Source organism: Haliotis asinina, chromosome 15 (assembly GCF_037392515.1).
Source record: "Haliotis asinina isolate JCU_RB_2024 chromosome 15, JCU_Hal_asi_v2, whole genome shotgun sequence".
NCBI lineage: Eukaryota > Metazoa > Mollusca > Gastropoda > Lepetellida > Haliotidae > Haliotis > Haliotis asinina.
Genome location: NC_090294.1, coordinates 52,781,107 through 52,796,753, shown reverse-complemented (window position 1 = coordinate 52,796,753; position 15,647 = coordinate 52,781,107). Strand labels below are relative to the sequence as shown.

The following is a 15,647-nucleotide window of genomic DNA, read 5'->3' as shown; positions in this document are numbered from 1 at the left end:
CCGTACGCAGATCCAAGACTACGCGAGCGCAATTCTCGCACAACGTTAACTTTTCAAACCTTGGGTTAATATTATCGAAACAATTTCATCGGCATCTAAAGGGCTAATATTATCAACACTGTTTTCTCGCCTAAGAAAAACCATGAGTCATCTGATAGTATAAATCTGTGAAGAATTCAAGGATGTGTGTTTTGTGGCCGAGTGTTAAACATTTGTGTGTAATGGGCGTTTCATGAATCTTTACGTGAAACAGGATTTTGTAAACACTGTCAAACAGAAGTGGTGGGGTAGCCTTATGTTTGAAGCGTTCACTGGTCACACCGAAGACCTGGGTTTGATTCCCCACATGGGTACAGTGTGTGAAACTCATTTCTGGTGTCGCCCGTCGGGATATTCCTGGTATATTGCCAGAAGCGGCGCAAAACTAAGCTAACTCGCCGAGACTCTCACTATCAAATATGACAGAAGGACTATTTAAAGATTTCTTTTTTTTATATATCTGAAAGTTATAGGCGAGGTCTCAGCAAAATCATTTGCGACTTGACAAAACACACGCGTCACCCATCACTAATACAAAACAATATTTAAATTTACAACAAACAGTAAACGTGGCGACTAATGGTGACTTCGTCATTGTCGAAAATGGCGAGATTTATTATGTAAATAATCATTATCGGTCATTTTCAGAAATTGTGTTTAGCCTAAAACCTGCATGTTATGTCAAGAGGGAGATTATATTTGTCCTAATGGCATCCAGGGATAAATACAACTGAGATTATTTGGCAGATGATTGTTTTTAGCTCAATGTTGTGTGTTCAGTCAGTGCAAAATAGGTGCATTTCCCTATTACACAGTAATCAGCTGCAAATGTCCGTTCTCTCTTTGCTAAGCAATATCAACGACCTCGTATTTGACTAACACTGCTTGTGTTGTGTGGCTCTAGCTGGCCTCAGTGTATCTTTATGACGTCATAAGCAGTGTGACGTCACTATCACTGTACAAATGGCACCACGTCAGGTGGCGAACCTGGGCTCAGTCTGAGGTCACAGAGTACAGCGACATGTAAGTTTGTTGTCGTCTGTTTCACAAATCGCGAGGTTCTCAGAATAAAATTAAAGTGGAATTATGTCAAGACGGGCGGCGTTTACGTACAATCACTCATAGTTTATGTTTACACTCACTTCACAATTTTCTTACTTGATCATGCGAGGTTCCAAACACAAAACATGACAAAATGTCTGAAAATACATTCAACAACTTTTATATATATTCAAGAAGATAAAAGGAGATCCCCTGAATTGTGACACACGACTACATGAACGGCACACACCACGTTAGTGTCAGTAACGACATCTGCTCCGTCTCTGTCTACACCAACACTGACTTCAGTGTGCACCACGTGCCACCAGGAGATGCAACACTCGCTGACGTTTCCAGCGTCTTGCGTAGTAGGCCGCTGTCTGCCCGAAGTTGTTCCTGGCGTTGACGTCCACCACGTTGAGCACGCATTCTCAGTTAACCCCTTGGATGCCGAGTTTTTTTTTCAGGCGCACATTTTCATGAGGTTTGAAAAGTGAACGTTGTGCGAGATTTGCGCTCGCGTGGTCCTGGATCTGCGTACGGCTATGAAATTGCACAGACATGTAGAATATTTAATTTCCTATCCGTTGGTATAAATATAATTGCGGCTACCTCAGGGGTTTGAGAAATAGACACTGCTAAAAGTTGTCCAAAACTTTTGTGTGTGTTCAAAAACAGTACATTTCTCAGTTTTTTATCGTGCACCAGTAAAAGCACTCTGCTACGATTTTTTTAATTTGGCATCTTTTCGGAAAGTGTGAGCGAAGAAAATACAGCTTGATATCTGAACGACGTAATTGTATATGAAATGGATGTATGTGCTAATGCATAACGTCATACTCACAAAATCAAAAATGACCCGCAATAAATGTCAAAAATCGATTTTCTACAATGACGTCAAACGTCGACAGAGAGGTCATGCACGAATAAAGATAAGGGGGCATAACTCAGCTATGGTTTAAATTAGGTCAATGTAACTCCGATCACATGAAGAGAATTTGCTGTGGATATGGACAGTATATTGTCGTGATGTTTTGTTCACAGTGAACCAAACTATTCCAATACAAATTTCCCCAATGTGAGACGATACCTTTTGGTAGTTTCACAATTTGTAAGAAAAGATGCAAGTGTACTACATCAAAAAGCAGGCAATAGCGATTTGGATTTTCAATGAAATAATCAAGTGAGTAGGGGGTTAACCCCCTGGATGCCACAGGGACATATATGTCCTTCCTCTACATACCTCACTTGGAAGTCGAATAAAATTGTAAATATACCACGCATATATAAATACTTCACAGTTTTGAATTCTGCGGAAAATTCCCAGTTTCTTGATACGATCCACTATTATCTCAGACCAAGCTAGAGTGCTTAAAATCGCCTTTCAAAATAGGCTTCATCGCAAATGTCGCCATTTTTCAAACTGTACAAAATCGAGATTGACAGCGTTATTTGCAGTATGTTTTGAAATGTGAAAATCGGATAATTACTGGGAGTAATGAAATTCAAAAATAGCATATTAATGATCACTGATATCAAGTTTTCATGTCACCAGGAATGATAATTCTCAAACGCCACCGATGTACCCAGAATCGTTTGGGAAGTTTTCGAAAATACACTTACACGAACGATGAAGTGCGCTTTCCGCCATATTGGATAGTGTTTACAAAATCACGTTTCGAGAAGGCCGGTACTGCGAAGCCTATTACATCATGTATACTTCATAGTTAGCTGCGGCAAATGCATCATTGAATTCCCCAAGCATCTTAGAATCAAATTACAAATGGTCTTTGTCACCAATACCAACTGTCTAGACAAAACGAAACGAAATATACTTCGTATGAAAACGAACGCTGTGCTCGAAAGACAGCGCTTGTTTGAAATGTAAACAGAGAAAAATTCCAATTTTAAACTGCGTAGCATTTTCGGACATTTTCCAACATCCATCTGTCTAATCATTGCTTACAATGGCTCAATACGCTTAGTATATTCAGGGGAAGAGTATCGTGGCAAAAAATAGCAAATTGAAAATAGATACAATGAAATAATTGGGTAATTCATAAGAAACTGTCAAACTTTTAGTGCAGCGTGACGCCATGACTGACGCAAAATCACGCAGAACGACAACGGTACTTATCGGCATTTCTGGCTTCTTCCGTCATTTACAATGTAAACGATAAGAACATATGACAATACACAGATAGTCAGAATAATTCTGATTACTTACATCTCACATTTATGTATAAAAGATCCCTGAAACGAGGAAAACGTCCTCGCAAAATCTCGTGTACCCTTGTCAGCGAAGCCGCCATTTTGAAAGAAATCGGTCATCGGTAGTGATGTCACACGTCAGCATTGTTGCAAATATTAGGCAATTTCTTTGAGGTGAAGGTCGGTGAACAAGAGTAAACACAATGCCCATACCATTCCGATTGCACTTTTAGTATTGTGATGTATATTTTGCGCATTGTTCAGATATTTTTTCATGAAATTGATTTCAGTATCTACATAATCCATGTTCAACACCATATCATGTGTGGATATAAGGTATCCGTTTTTATTCTTTGAAAGCTTCTGATTGTTTGAATAATATTTACATGGGAAATTGACTCAGCAAGTGTATTATACCACATTTTAAGCCTCTACACAAGTGTTGGAAGATCACACGTAGCCATTACTGCAACATGTGCTTTAGTTCCCGTGATGTGCAATATTCAATACGTTCGGACAAATATTGCAGTTTCATATGAACAGATTAATAAACAGCGATTTACTTCCAACTTATAAGTAAAACGGATAGTATTAATGAAAATGATTTGTACATTTTATCAAATGTAGGGGCACACATACTACTAATTAAAGGAATTGTCTTGTTCATTGTATTGGTTTGTGTCGTTTTTATAGACAAAACTATTATGAATATTAATTGACCAGGTGCGAGTTTGTCAAAACGTTCCATGATTCATTATCATTGTTTTTCGATAATAAAGTCAATTCAAATGCGATTAAAATATTTCTGATGGCAGAATGTCTAACTCAAACAATATTTATACGGAAATTGTTAAAAATATATAAATCAGGTCAAGTCTTAATTTGGACAAGCCTTACGTCCATTTTCTAATACTTCTTCACTGAAAAAGCGATCTCTTTGTACCTTTCATTGCATACTTATGAAGGGAATTGATTTCATAGTCATGAGAAGAAAAGTCTTTTTCCTAAATGAATACTCAATGAATATTCAGGTGTTGTGAAATTTTCATTTACGCTAAATTGATGCTAGGCAGGTGCGCGTGTTGCTCACAATAAGATATGTAGTAAAACCGTGTAATTGTTGATATATTCAGGACACTATTTCAGTGATAAAACCATTCATTTTATATTTTGGCTGAGAGGTGTTGAATTCTGACACAGAAGCCGAGATCTTTTACACATCGAGTGGAAATTAGGTTAGATATGTACTAATCAGCAACCAGAGTACTAGTCTTTTTCCGACGTCACAAAATGCACAAAACATGCCGTGACGTCAACTAAAATGTCGTATTATTTTCAGTTATTTCATTGAAAATCCAAATCGCTATTGCCTGCTTTTTGATGTAGTACACTGGCATCTTTTCTTACAAATTGTGAAACTACCAAAAGGTATTCTCACACATTGGGGAAATTTGTATTGGAATAGTTTGGTTCACTGTGAACAAAACATCACGACAATATACTGTCCATATCCACAGCAAATTCTCTTCATGTGATCGGAGTTACATTGACCTAATGTAAACCATAGCTGAGTTATGCCCCCTTATCTTTATACGTGCATGACCTCTCTATCGAAGTTTGACGTCATAGTAGAAAATCGATTTTTGACATTTATTACGGGTCATTTTTGATTTTGTGAGAATGACGTTATGCATTAGCACATACATCCATTTCATATACACTTACGTCGTTCAGATATCAAGCTGTATTTTCTTCGCTCACACTTTCCGTTAAGATGCCAAATTAAAAAAAAAATAGTAGCAGAGTGCTTTTATTGGTGCACGATAAAAAACTGAGAAATGTACTGTTTTTGAACACACACAAAAGTTTTGGACAACTTTTAGCAGTGTCTATTTCTCAAACCCCTGAGGTAGCCGCAATTATATTTATACCAACGGATAGGAAATTAAATATTCAACATGTCTGTGCAATTTCATAGCCGTACGCAGATCCAGGACCACGCGAGCGCAAATCTCGCACAACGTTCACTTTTCAAACCTTATGAAAATGTGCGCCTGAAAAAAAACTCGGCATCCAGGGGTTAAGAGGGACTATATATGTCGCCTACTTTATAGCTGGCTGTACTTTAAAATTTGAGCATAAATACAAATTTTCATGTACAGATATTTCAAATAATAGCATCTACAATCATTTTCAAGCATCAAAGGCTTTGCAGTAAAACAATTTGAAGCGTAAGACAAATTTACATGGTTCAATGACGCCATTTTTCTAATGTCGGCAGTAGAGACCAAACACAAATGAATTTGCATAAAACTTACACCAAAAGACTTTTCCTTAACGTAATAAGCATACATTCAACAACATATATGTGGTTTCTTTTGCAAATATTACTTTGTCCATATTTCCGCGTGAATGAAACAAAAAATGCATTTATATTTCGTCGGTAGGGACTGGGTAATTTACGTTACCCTCTGTTTGTTTCTATCAGTTCTTGTGATAAACCATCGCCAAAATCAATAAAGACGCAATTTCTCAATGTGTCAAATGATATGTTTTTATTAGTTTCAAACAATTAGCTTAATCAACATCAAGTTTTCCTCCAACGTGGAAAGATATATTCTTCATAAGTACCGATTTTTTAAGGATGTAATCATACGTTACTGTTAGGACTCAAAACCTAGCCTTCTGTCAGCTGTATTCGACCCGATATACTTGGAGCCAGGTGGAATGATGTTAGCCATGGGCCCTAACCATGCATTGAGTGTTCATAGCATATGGCAACATTTTCTTCATTACCAGAAATAATTTACGTTACTGTAACTTACGTTAGCACCGTTTTTGGGAAACAGCCTCGAAGTAAAGGTGTAACCCCCAAAGATTTGCCAGTCATTGCAGGCCACAGACGGCATGTCACGGCAGTTTTTCCGGGTGATTAAAGCAGTAAATATTCTGGGAAGAGAGGAAATACGTGCGATCAACGATTGTCTTGAAGCAAGTTTGGTAAGTAATACTTCAATTGACATATTTTAGATAAGAAAATATCTGACTTTTCATTGTAGCATCGGGTTTTCATGTCTCAAATTACTGAACCTTCAAAGTGAAAGTAAGGTTTGATATTTGAATGACGTTGATCAGAGTAATGTCCCTTTATAGATAAGTAACGTAAATTACATTCATTTAATGTGATCGAAATGGGAAATAATTTTTTTGCTTTTTAAGCATTTAGAAGCGTGATACCTCACATAAAATATTACTGTTTAGCATCTATAATGAAAGGGTCGTGTCATTGAACAACCTTTTGTATTTCTGATAGTTTATGTGTGATGTTTGAAAAAAGTGTCTCTTTATGTAAGAAAGTGTCAGTATGTTACATTTTAATGTCAAATTTACTTGTCAAAAGGATAATACATTGCCGACTTATTATGTTGGAATTATTCCTTAATTGAATGAATTCATTTATGAATGTTGGTCAGCACATTAGTGATGGTAACGTAAATTACCTAATCATACCCAATGATGTTCCATTGCAGCTGTTGACAATAATACTGAAATATTTAAAAGAAAAAACATATTCACAAATCATTAAATAATATAATATTAAAATGCTCTTTTACTTACAGATGCCATGGCGAGAACTGCGGCTCAAAAGCAGCATGACTACAGAGAAAGAAAAAAGGCAAAATTCGGAGCAGTATATCTCAAAATGGAAACAGAACGTGTTAAAGGATACTATGTACCAACAACAAATCTGAGTAGAGCTGATGAAAACAAAAGGAGGATTAGAATAAGAAAGAATGTGGCTAAATACAGGCAAAAGGTGAAACTTTCGAAAAATGACATTGATCAAACTGTTGTTCCTGTGGCATCAAATCAAGATCAAAACTAAAGTCAAACCACATGTGACGTAGTAGAGGATGACAACGGTGTATCCAGTACAACAGCTGCTACTCCCATGGTAGTGAAGTTGCCACAGTTACCTTCCAAGAAAAGAACTAAAAAGAGGGTTAGCAGAGCAGTATCAAAGGCGAACAGAAAGATAACCAACCTAATGTCACAAAATACAACACTGAAGCGGACAATCAAAACTGTGATGATTCAAAAGCTGTTTGTGTTGCGTTTGAGAATCACTTGAAAGATTTATGAAAAGTTTTTTGACTGAAATAAGAGTTGAATTATGTGGTTGAATTTGATTGCCGGTGTTGAAACAATGTAAGAATAGTAGTTTACGTTACAGACAAATGACCTAACCCTGGGTAAATGCAAACTCCAATATATATACTATTGTCAGTTTAGAGATTTAGAGGATTAAACAATTCGAAAAAGATCATTCAAATGTAATTAAACAGTTCTTTAAATTAGAAGTGACATTTGATATTTTACTTATGTGGGAAATTTATATCTGAGAATAAGTCTATCACTTTGTAAATTACTCCGATTTTCTAATTTTCCGATTTTAAGAATATTGATTAAGCTCCATAGTTAGATGAAAATATGTAAAAGTTTGTTTCCATGATATACCGAAGATATCACAATTTTAAATTAAGTTATGTATCAAGTTTTTGTAATTAAGCACTGTAACCTAAATTACAAAGCAGAAATGGAGTACACATGTTCAGACGTTGATAATGAAAAAACTGTTTGTCCCCGAGTGTGGAAATTTTACAGGAGTTTACTTCAGATATGCCTCTGACTGAAAACGTAAACATGGATCATATTAATTTGACTTTATGATTTCACAATAGTAGACCGCAATAGTCCCGGTTAACTGAGAATGAGTGTGAGGTCCAGGATCAGCTTCACCGTCTCCAGGCCCCGATGTTATAAAACTGTCCTGAGTACGATCTCGTGCTCAAATCCGGTTTCGTGCTCAAATCAGAACTTAGACTCAGTAAATTGAGCTCAACGTTGAGTTCGATGTCAACAATGGCAGCTCACCTGCGTCAGATTCGGCAAGCTCGGCGGAGATCGCGCGTACCGAGAGTTTTTCGAGATCGTTCGAATCCGCTCGAAGATATGGGAGAGGACGAGGTCTTCGACAGATATCGTATTAGGCCGAGAACGATCATTTATTTGCTCGGTCTACTGAAATTATCCAGGCACATAGCACGGAACTGTTCACTGCCACCACTTTGGCAGCTACTCATCCGTCTCCGCTTTTTGGCGACTGGAGCTATGCATCTGTTGGTTGGGGATAACCTCAACATTTCCAGATCAACTGCCGGCAGATGCATACGGGCAGTATCATTAAAAATAGCACAGCTTTCCAGAGATTTCATCAAGTTTCCACTCGGAAGGGACGCCGTTCGTGCAAAGGAGGCATTCCGCAACATTGCAGGTACGTACATGTGGTTTTCCCCAATATAAAAATACATAGACGATTTCACTGGTGCAGTACGCGTCAGTGCCATTTCTATTGGCCAGTGTATTGGTTCAGGGGTCGAGGACGTGTCACACATCGAAACATCAACGTACGTGAAATCTCTGTTAGCGATACGTTTTATCTTTGCAGGGGGCTTTGGTTGTCAATGAAAACGATTTTATCACATGAAAATGAAATATGCTATCTGTGTAAGACCATGTCATTGATTTGCACTTGCAGGTTTTCCAAATGTTGTCGGGTGCATGGGCGGGACTTTCGTGAGAATACAGCGGCCTACTGCTAACGAGGGAGACTTCGTGAACCGGAGAGGTTACCATTCTCTAAATGTTCAGGTAACTATCGATATCAACAAATACAACCCGTTAATGTTTGGTTCGAATATGGTGTAGGTGTCGAATGAGTTTTTGTTTTGTCATTGTATCAGGGAGCCTATATAGAGAGGGGAGGTGAAACTCCTCGAAAAACCGCTGAACGTATGTCTCGCTTTGTCACGTGACCAGTGGAGACAATATGGCGGCATCTTAGTACTTAAGATTGAGCTCGGTTCATTTTCAACAGCTGATTACATTCGCTGAGTGTTGTGACAACTCGGAACCTACACGTAGAAGGTAAGTCACCTGTTCTGTTACTTCAGTTCTAGTCACATATTTGTAATTAGTGTCAGTATAAGAAAATATGTTTGTAGTAAAGTTTCAAGTCGCCATCTTGTAACTCTCTGGCTTCAATTATCGGTACACAGCGAAGATAGACTGAGTTTCGTCAATAAAAGCTTCTTTCACACATTCCTTTATGTTTTAGCAGGGAAATATACCTTTAGTTGAAAGGTGTCTGCAAGCAATAGTGATAGTGTTGTGACTTAAAAACATGTTGGGGTTTAATTGGGGTGTGTGCAAAATGTGGCAGATCGCGGATCTGATCTGATGCGCCATTGAAATACTACACGCCGTTGTTTGAAGTGTGTCTAGATACTGCTCATCACCGTCTTTCACATACACCTTTAATTTTTATGAGGGGAATTTACCATCAGGCGAAAGGTGTTTGCAGGTAATAGTGATAGTTTCATAATCTAAAATAAATTGTTAGGACGTACTTGAGGTGTGTGAAATATGTGCCATCTCGCCGATCTGATCCGATCCGCCATTGAAATAGTTCACGGCGTTGTTTGAGTGCTTTTGTTTCAGCTTCAAAAACTTCATTCACATACACCTTTAATTTCCATTAGGGGAACATACCATCTAGTGAAAGGTGTTTGGAAGTAATAGTGCTAATTGTATAATTTAAAAAAAAATCGGTAGGGTGTTTTTGAGGTGTTGAAAAATGTGTCATCTCGCGGTTTTGTTCTGATCCGCCAATGAAATAGTATAACTTTGAGTGTTTCTAGTTATTGCTCCAAAACCTCTTTCACATGCACCTTAAATATTTATGAGGGGAATGTACTATGACCCGAAAGGTGTTTGCAGGTAATATTTATAATTTGATAATCTAAACATATTGTTAGGATTTATTTGAGGTGTGTGAAAAACGTGTCATCTCGCTGATCTGTTCTGATCCGCCATTGAAATACTACACAGCATTTTTTGAGTGTTTCTAGTTATTGCTCAAAAAACTTCTTTCACACACACCTTTAATTTCTGTTAGGGAAACGTTCCATCTGGTGAGAGGTGTTTGGAAGTAATAGTGATGATTTTATGAATTAAAAAAATAATTGGTTGGGTGTATACATTCACAAGTATTTCATATGTGTGAACAGGGATACTCTCTAACACTATATAGGCTCCCTGGTGTGAAAAATATGACATATCGTTGATCTGATCTGATCACTCATTACTACAAGCCAATGTTTCAATGTGTTTAGTCATCCTAAGATTCATTTCTTTCAAATACACCTCTAAGTATTGAGGGGAATATTCTATCTGGTGAAAGTGTGAGGTATGACATATCTGATCTGTTCTAATCTGCCATGGATGCCTTTGATGCTTGAATGTTTTAGTTCTGAAACTATAGTTGATATTTGACAAAACTGCAAAGGACTTTTTAACGCTTTGTGATGGTTTTAAACTTTCTGTTTTTTTAGGGGGGAGTGACTGTGTCAGTTGACATTCTGTCAGTATCCATGCAATTGCGCACATGCAGGAAGACATCTGGTCATCTTCATTAACTGCCCTCTTAAAAAAATAATTTCGACTTTGCCACGACCGTCCATTTGTCCATTATAGACTGAGTGTCTGTAAGAATGAGAGTGACTGAATCTACAACTCATTAACATGTGCTTAACTTTCCAAACTCGTCACATTTTTTCTATCAAAAATTAAAAATCAGAGTCTTACTCGTCACTTTTCAAAAGAATGTGCCTAAGAAACATATTTTTATGCATTCCACACAAACAGAAAACCACTGAAACATAATGAGACATTTTAATTGTGTAACAGATCATTTCAAATACATATAATAACAGTGTTTGCAGTTCTTTAGTTTGCCATTTGGCCATCAGGGCTTGCTGCCACTTGCAGTCTTTAAAGTCTGCATACCCATTTTGTTGAAATCAAACCAATAAAAACAAAATAGTCTTCATTGTAGAGAGTTTCACAGTCCCTACAAAATCCATTAGTGAAGTGTATGGAGCACAGAGAAGTTTACATTAGTTACAGACTGCTGACATTCCTATGCGGCACTGAATATATAATACTATGAAGTGAAACTGGAAGTTATCCTAACATGAAGGATCAGGGATAATTCCTGAACATTAATACAAATTATGGGCAAGATGCTAGTTAAAAAGAAATGAGATCTAATTGACAGAAGACCACAAGGGCCTGCAGATAACTGAAACTGTTGGCCTGATACATTAACAACCGACGCTGGGCCTCTGGGCTGGCGATCGTTTCGAACGCTGTATCAAAATTGTCACATAAACAGAGAGTCTTTGAACAAGGCAATGTGTAAACACATTCTCAAGTCCTCTCATTAATCCACACATGCATCATTCGGCGACAGGAAGTGTAACCAGCTTGTTGTGACAACATTCAGGGGAGCCTACTCCAATTTACTGAGTATTACTCCGGGAGATGCCGATAGTTTCCGACAATAAACTGGTTGAAATACTGTTAAGCGCAGCCGATTTGCGCTGAGAACAAACCAAGTCGACGTGTGCAGTGGAGCATGACGAGGCACACGTTAATTAGTACAAATGGTAAGGAAAGCAAGTGAGTGACCAATCCCTGTTATAGAGTATCCCTGATTGTATTAACGGTTGCTTGTTGTTGTGCTTTTTTCAAAATTCTGTCTTCTCTTCTACAGATGTACAGTGAGGCAGATTTAAGATCACCAGTTGTAATGCCAGCTGGCCGTGGTCAGTACACGATAGCCGCATCTGCCGGACATCAACACTGTGCCGTATGTTTGAAAATGATATCATATTTTTCTCAAACGTTACCTAGCGTGAAACCCATAAATATTTTAAGTTGTTTGCAAATGATGCCAAAATATCAAGATTAATGGTACTGTTATTTTGGGGTTATATTGTAGAATAATTACAGTAATGTGTTAATTTATTGCTTGTAATGGGTATTCTATCATAAACATTGTCTTCAATGAAGATGGATGTATCATTCCAGCACCAAGCATAATATTAATATGCAATTATTTTTTGCTGAAATAAATATCACAAATCATACACCTACAAATTTAATTAATACATTATGCTGTCATCTTATATAAGTTTTCATTTGTTTGTTTAAAGGGGCACTGATGCGGAGCAATTTCCGTGGACTGGTGTAAACTTTTGTTATTGTTTTTCTCCCGTGAGTACCCGGATGATATCCCAGAATTTGTGACTGGTTCGTGACCTCTGCTGCGCAGTCCGTAAGCGCAATTGGTAGTTTAATTATAGACAGATCAACTTAGGTGAAGTCATTTTTACTTCAAAACAAATGTATTATGAAAACAAATGAAACACTTTGAAGGTTAATCATCTGCCAGTGGTAGAAATGGTAAAAAACTATTAGGACGGAAAAATAACGAAGCCAATGTACGTCTCTATATTTTGTCTCAAAACCCTAATTAGTTTATTGTCATATTTGTATGATTCTGAAAATTAATAAAAGAACACACGATCTGCTTATACTCATAGTAAATTTCTAACATAACAGCAACATTTATACATTGTATAGATTGCCAATGTGGATCCTATTTCACACACATACGCGATCTAGTGTGTGTTTTCTGTCATACAGATTTTGCTGAATGCTACAACAAATAAATTAAAACAAAATGCAAATAATGAATGTAAAACAGACTAATTTTATAGCAACAATGTCAGGCTACTACCTGGTTCAGGAATGTATCCATCAATATCCACGTAAAAGAAATCGTATTCCATTCATCTGCAGCTGGTAAATAATCCTGCTCTGTGTCGCGTGTCTTACAACTGTCTAGTTTGCGAAAAAGTAACACATCGTTTCACATCTTTCGTTGGTGAAAACCAGATAAACCTCTCATTGGTCTCCCAAGATAGCACACCTGGCAACTAATTGTATGATGTCCACTATTCTAAGTAATTTAGTTAACCAATAATGAGCAATCAATCAATCAACGCTAGGGTGGTTAATTCTTTGAAGGGAGGATGTTGTTTTTGCACTCACTCTTTACGACAGGGTGTAGTCATCTACACACACAGCCTTTTGACAAATCCGCTAGAAGATAAAGTAATTAATCAATCAGTGTGTTAACGGTTAATCCTTTGATCGATGTTTGTTTTTGTAACTCAGCTGATAAACCCTCTTGCATCACTTACATGCACATATTACATAACATACAATACATTTGCCATTACAGACCTTAATTTATAATGTTGAGTATTTACTCCAGACAGGAGAAATGCCAAATGGGAACCTTTGTTGAGTAACCGAAATGGTGTTACTACTAATTATACCTGTTATAAATTCATTAATTGACCATCCAGAGGATGATGACAAATAACACGTGTAGGTTTACATCATCAAACGCGAGTTACAGCAAGGAAGATGTAATCTCTGTGTCGCATGCAGCCTGAAAACACTTATGGGCCGAAACTCTTTTGAGGATACCAACGGAATTTCGTTACATAAGGAATACACACAGGCATTTGCTGTGTACTTGGGTAAATAGGTGAAATAAGGGTTTTTTAACGTAAGAAAATTTTCAGATTTCTCTACCAAAGGCAAAGTCATCGTTTTTTGTTTACGAATTCAAATAAATCAACTGTGTGTTATTTATTATCATAAATAATAAACCATTGTAGCTACCATAGCTACCAAAATTTACGTATGATATTTGCTATCACAGCTGAACCAACACTCAAAACTACCTATATATATAAAGCTTTGCAATCTTCCGTACTGAAACAAATGGCTTGCTACGTGCCTGTAGACATCATATTTTCATGTAACATGATTAAATATCGAGGTTAAAAACACAGAAATAGGATCAAATTGGATCAGTCACTATACCATCCAAGCATCCGAAAAGAACTATACTGCTGGGATATTTGGTTACGATCAGACAAGGAATACCATGGATATTTTTAAACAGATGGCATATGATGGGCATCCGGCCTCCTGATTGTTTAGGTGAAGAAATTCTGCTAATATGGACAGGAGCCCAGTTCCTTTGTCCGTCACGGTCGAAGGAGCGGGCGCTTACCAATTTGCGGTTTTGTTTCGTAATTCGACCGTTGGTGAGAAACATTATTCGCTCCGCATCAGTGCCCCTTTAAGGACAGTACACTGGCTTTCTACTAGGGGACTCAGGCTACCCATGTCGTTGGTTCATCCTGACACCTTTGCTGAACCCAACCACTCGAGCGGAGGAGAGATACAATGGCTCTTTGTGCAGGACAAGGGTGCTTATTGCGCAGACATTTGGCATTCTGAAACGGCGATTTCAGTGCCTGCATAATGAGCTTAGAGCCACACCTAGGAATGCTGTGCAATATGTTATAGCTTGTGTTGTGTTACACAATCTTGGGATTGAAAGGGGAGATATAATTAATAATGAAGACAATCCTGTTCCTCCAACACCAAATGTTAATGATAATTATGTACCATTGAATACAGGTCAAACTGATGGTTGTGATGTGAGACATCACATTATTCGGACATTTTTTAGTCATTAATCATAATTACCATTAGTTTATACCAATTACACTCATAGCAGTAATACTCTACAGAAATTATTGTCACCCTGAAAAACATGGATAAAACTGACATTGTATAACAATATTCCTTTGACAGAGATTTACTCATATTTCAGACCAATGGCTCCGATTATGATAGTAGTTTTTCTTAATCACTGAGATTTCGTCAGATGCTGACAGGCAATGTACATTACATTATCACTTGTTGATGATTTCAAATGCACAAAGTATTTTCCAGATTGACAATCCTTCTGTGTAGAATTTCTGATGGTACGTTTTTCCACTGAACTGTACCTATGAAATATAAGCATTTTAGGATATTCATCCTCAACATCAAATTCTGCTGATGTCATGATACAGAAATTTCATGAATCAAGATGTGTCACAATACCCATGTGAAGGTTTGATATGTATCACGACACCATTTTTCGCTGCATTATTCTATTAATGTTGTTAAAATTTCAACGTTACTATTTCATATTTTATAATTGTCCATGAACATATCAACATGTTTGATTATAAAAGACTAAACAGTTGTAATTATCCATCTTTGTGCATCATAATGATCAGTTGAAACATTAAAAAACAACTGCAAAATGTGAATGATACATAAATATATTTAAATCAGTACTTTGAACACTAAATATCAAAACAGTTTTCATTGTATCAACAATTGTATCTTATTAGAAAAAGTGTTGATGCATCAGTGTAAGTGGCAACCCTATGAAATTCCTAATTCATTTTACAGAATCTTATTTAATGCACAAAATGGACAATATGTCATAACACTGGAAAGGTAGTCTT

General features: G+C 37.1%; 1 protein-coding gene across 1 annotated transcript; it reads left to right on the top strand.

Annotated features, from left to right (window-relative positions):
- The first annotated feature begins 8,205 nt into the window (after positions 1-8,205).
- Positions 8,206-14,822, top strand: LOC137265113 (putative nuclease HARBI1). Its single transcript, XM_067800419.1, has 5 exons — positions 8,206-8,626; positions 8,891-9,003; positions 9,230-9,246; positions 11,985-12,078; positions 14,424-14,822. Exons 1-5 carry the CDS (start codon positions 8,206-8,208, stop codon positions 14,820-14,822), a joined length of 1,044 nt encoding a protein of 347 aa, XP_067656520.1.
- The last annotated feature ends 825 nt before the right edge of the window (positions 14,823-15,647 follow it).

What these genes read in the sequence shown, in the direction of transcription:
- LOC137265113 (XM_067800419.1), top strand. Translation starts at nt 8,206, where the DNA reads ATGTCAACAATGGCAGCTCACCTGCGTCAGATTCGGCAAGCTCGGCGG. An exon ending in GGCATTCCGCAACATTGCAG is followed by an intron (nt 8,627 to 8,890) that starts GTACGTACATGT and finishes TTGCACTTGCAG; the next exon opens with GTTTTCCAAATGTTGTCGGG. An exon ending in TGTGCCGTATGTTTGAAAAT is followed by an intron (nt 12,079 to 14,423) that starts GATATCATATTT and finishes GTGCCCCTTTAA; the next exon opens with GGACAGTACACTGGCTTTCT.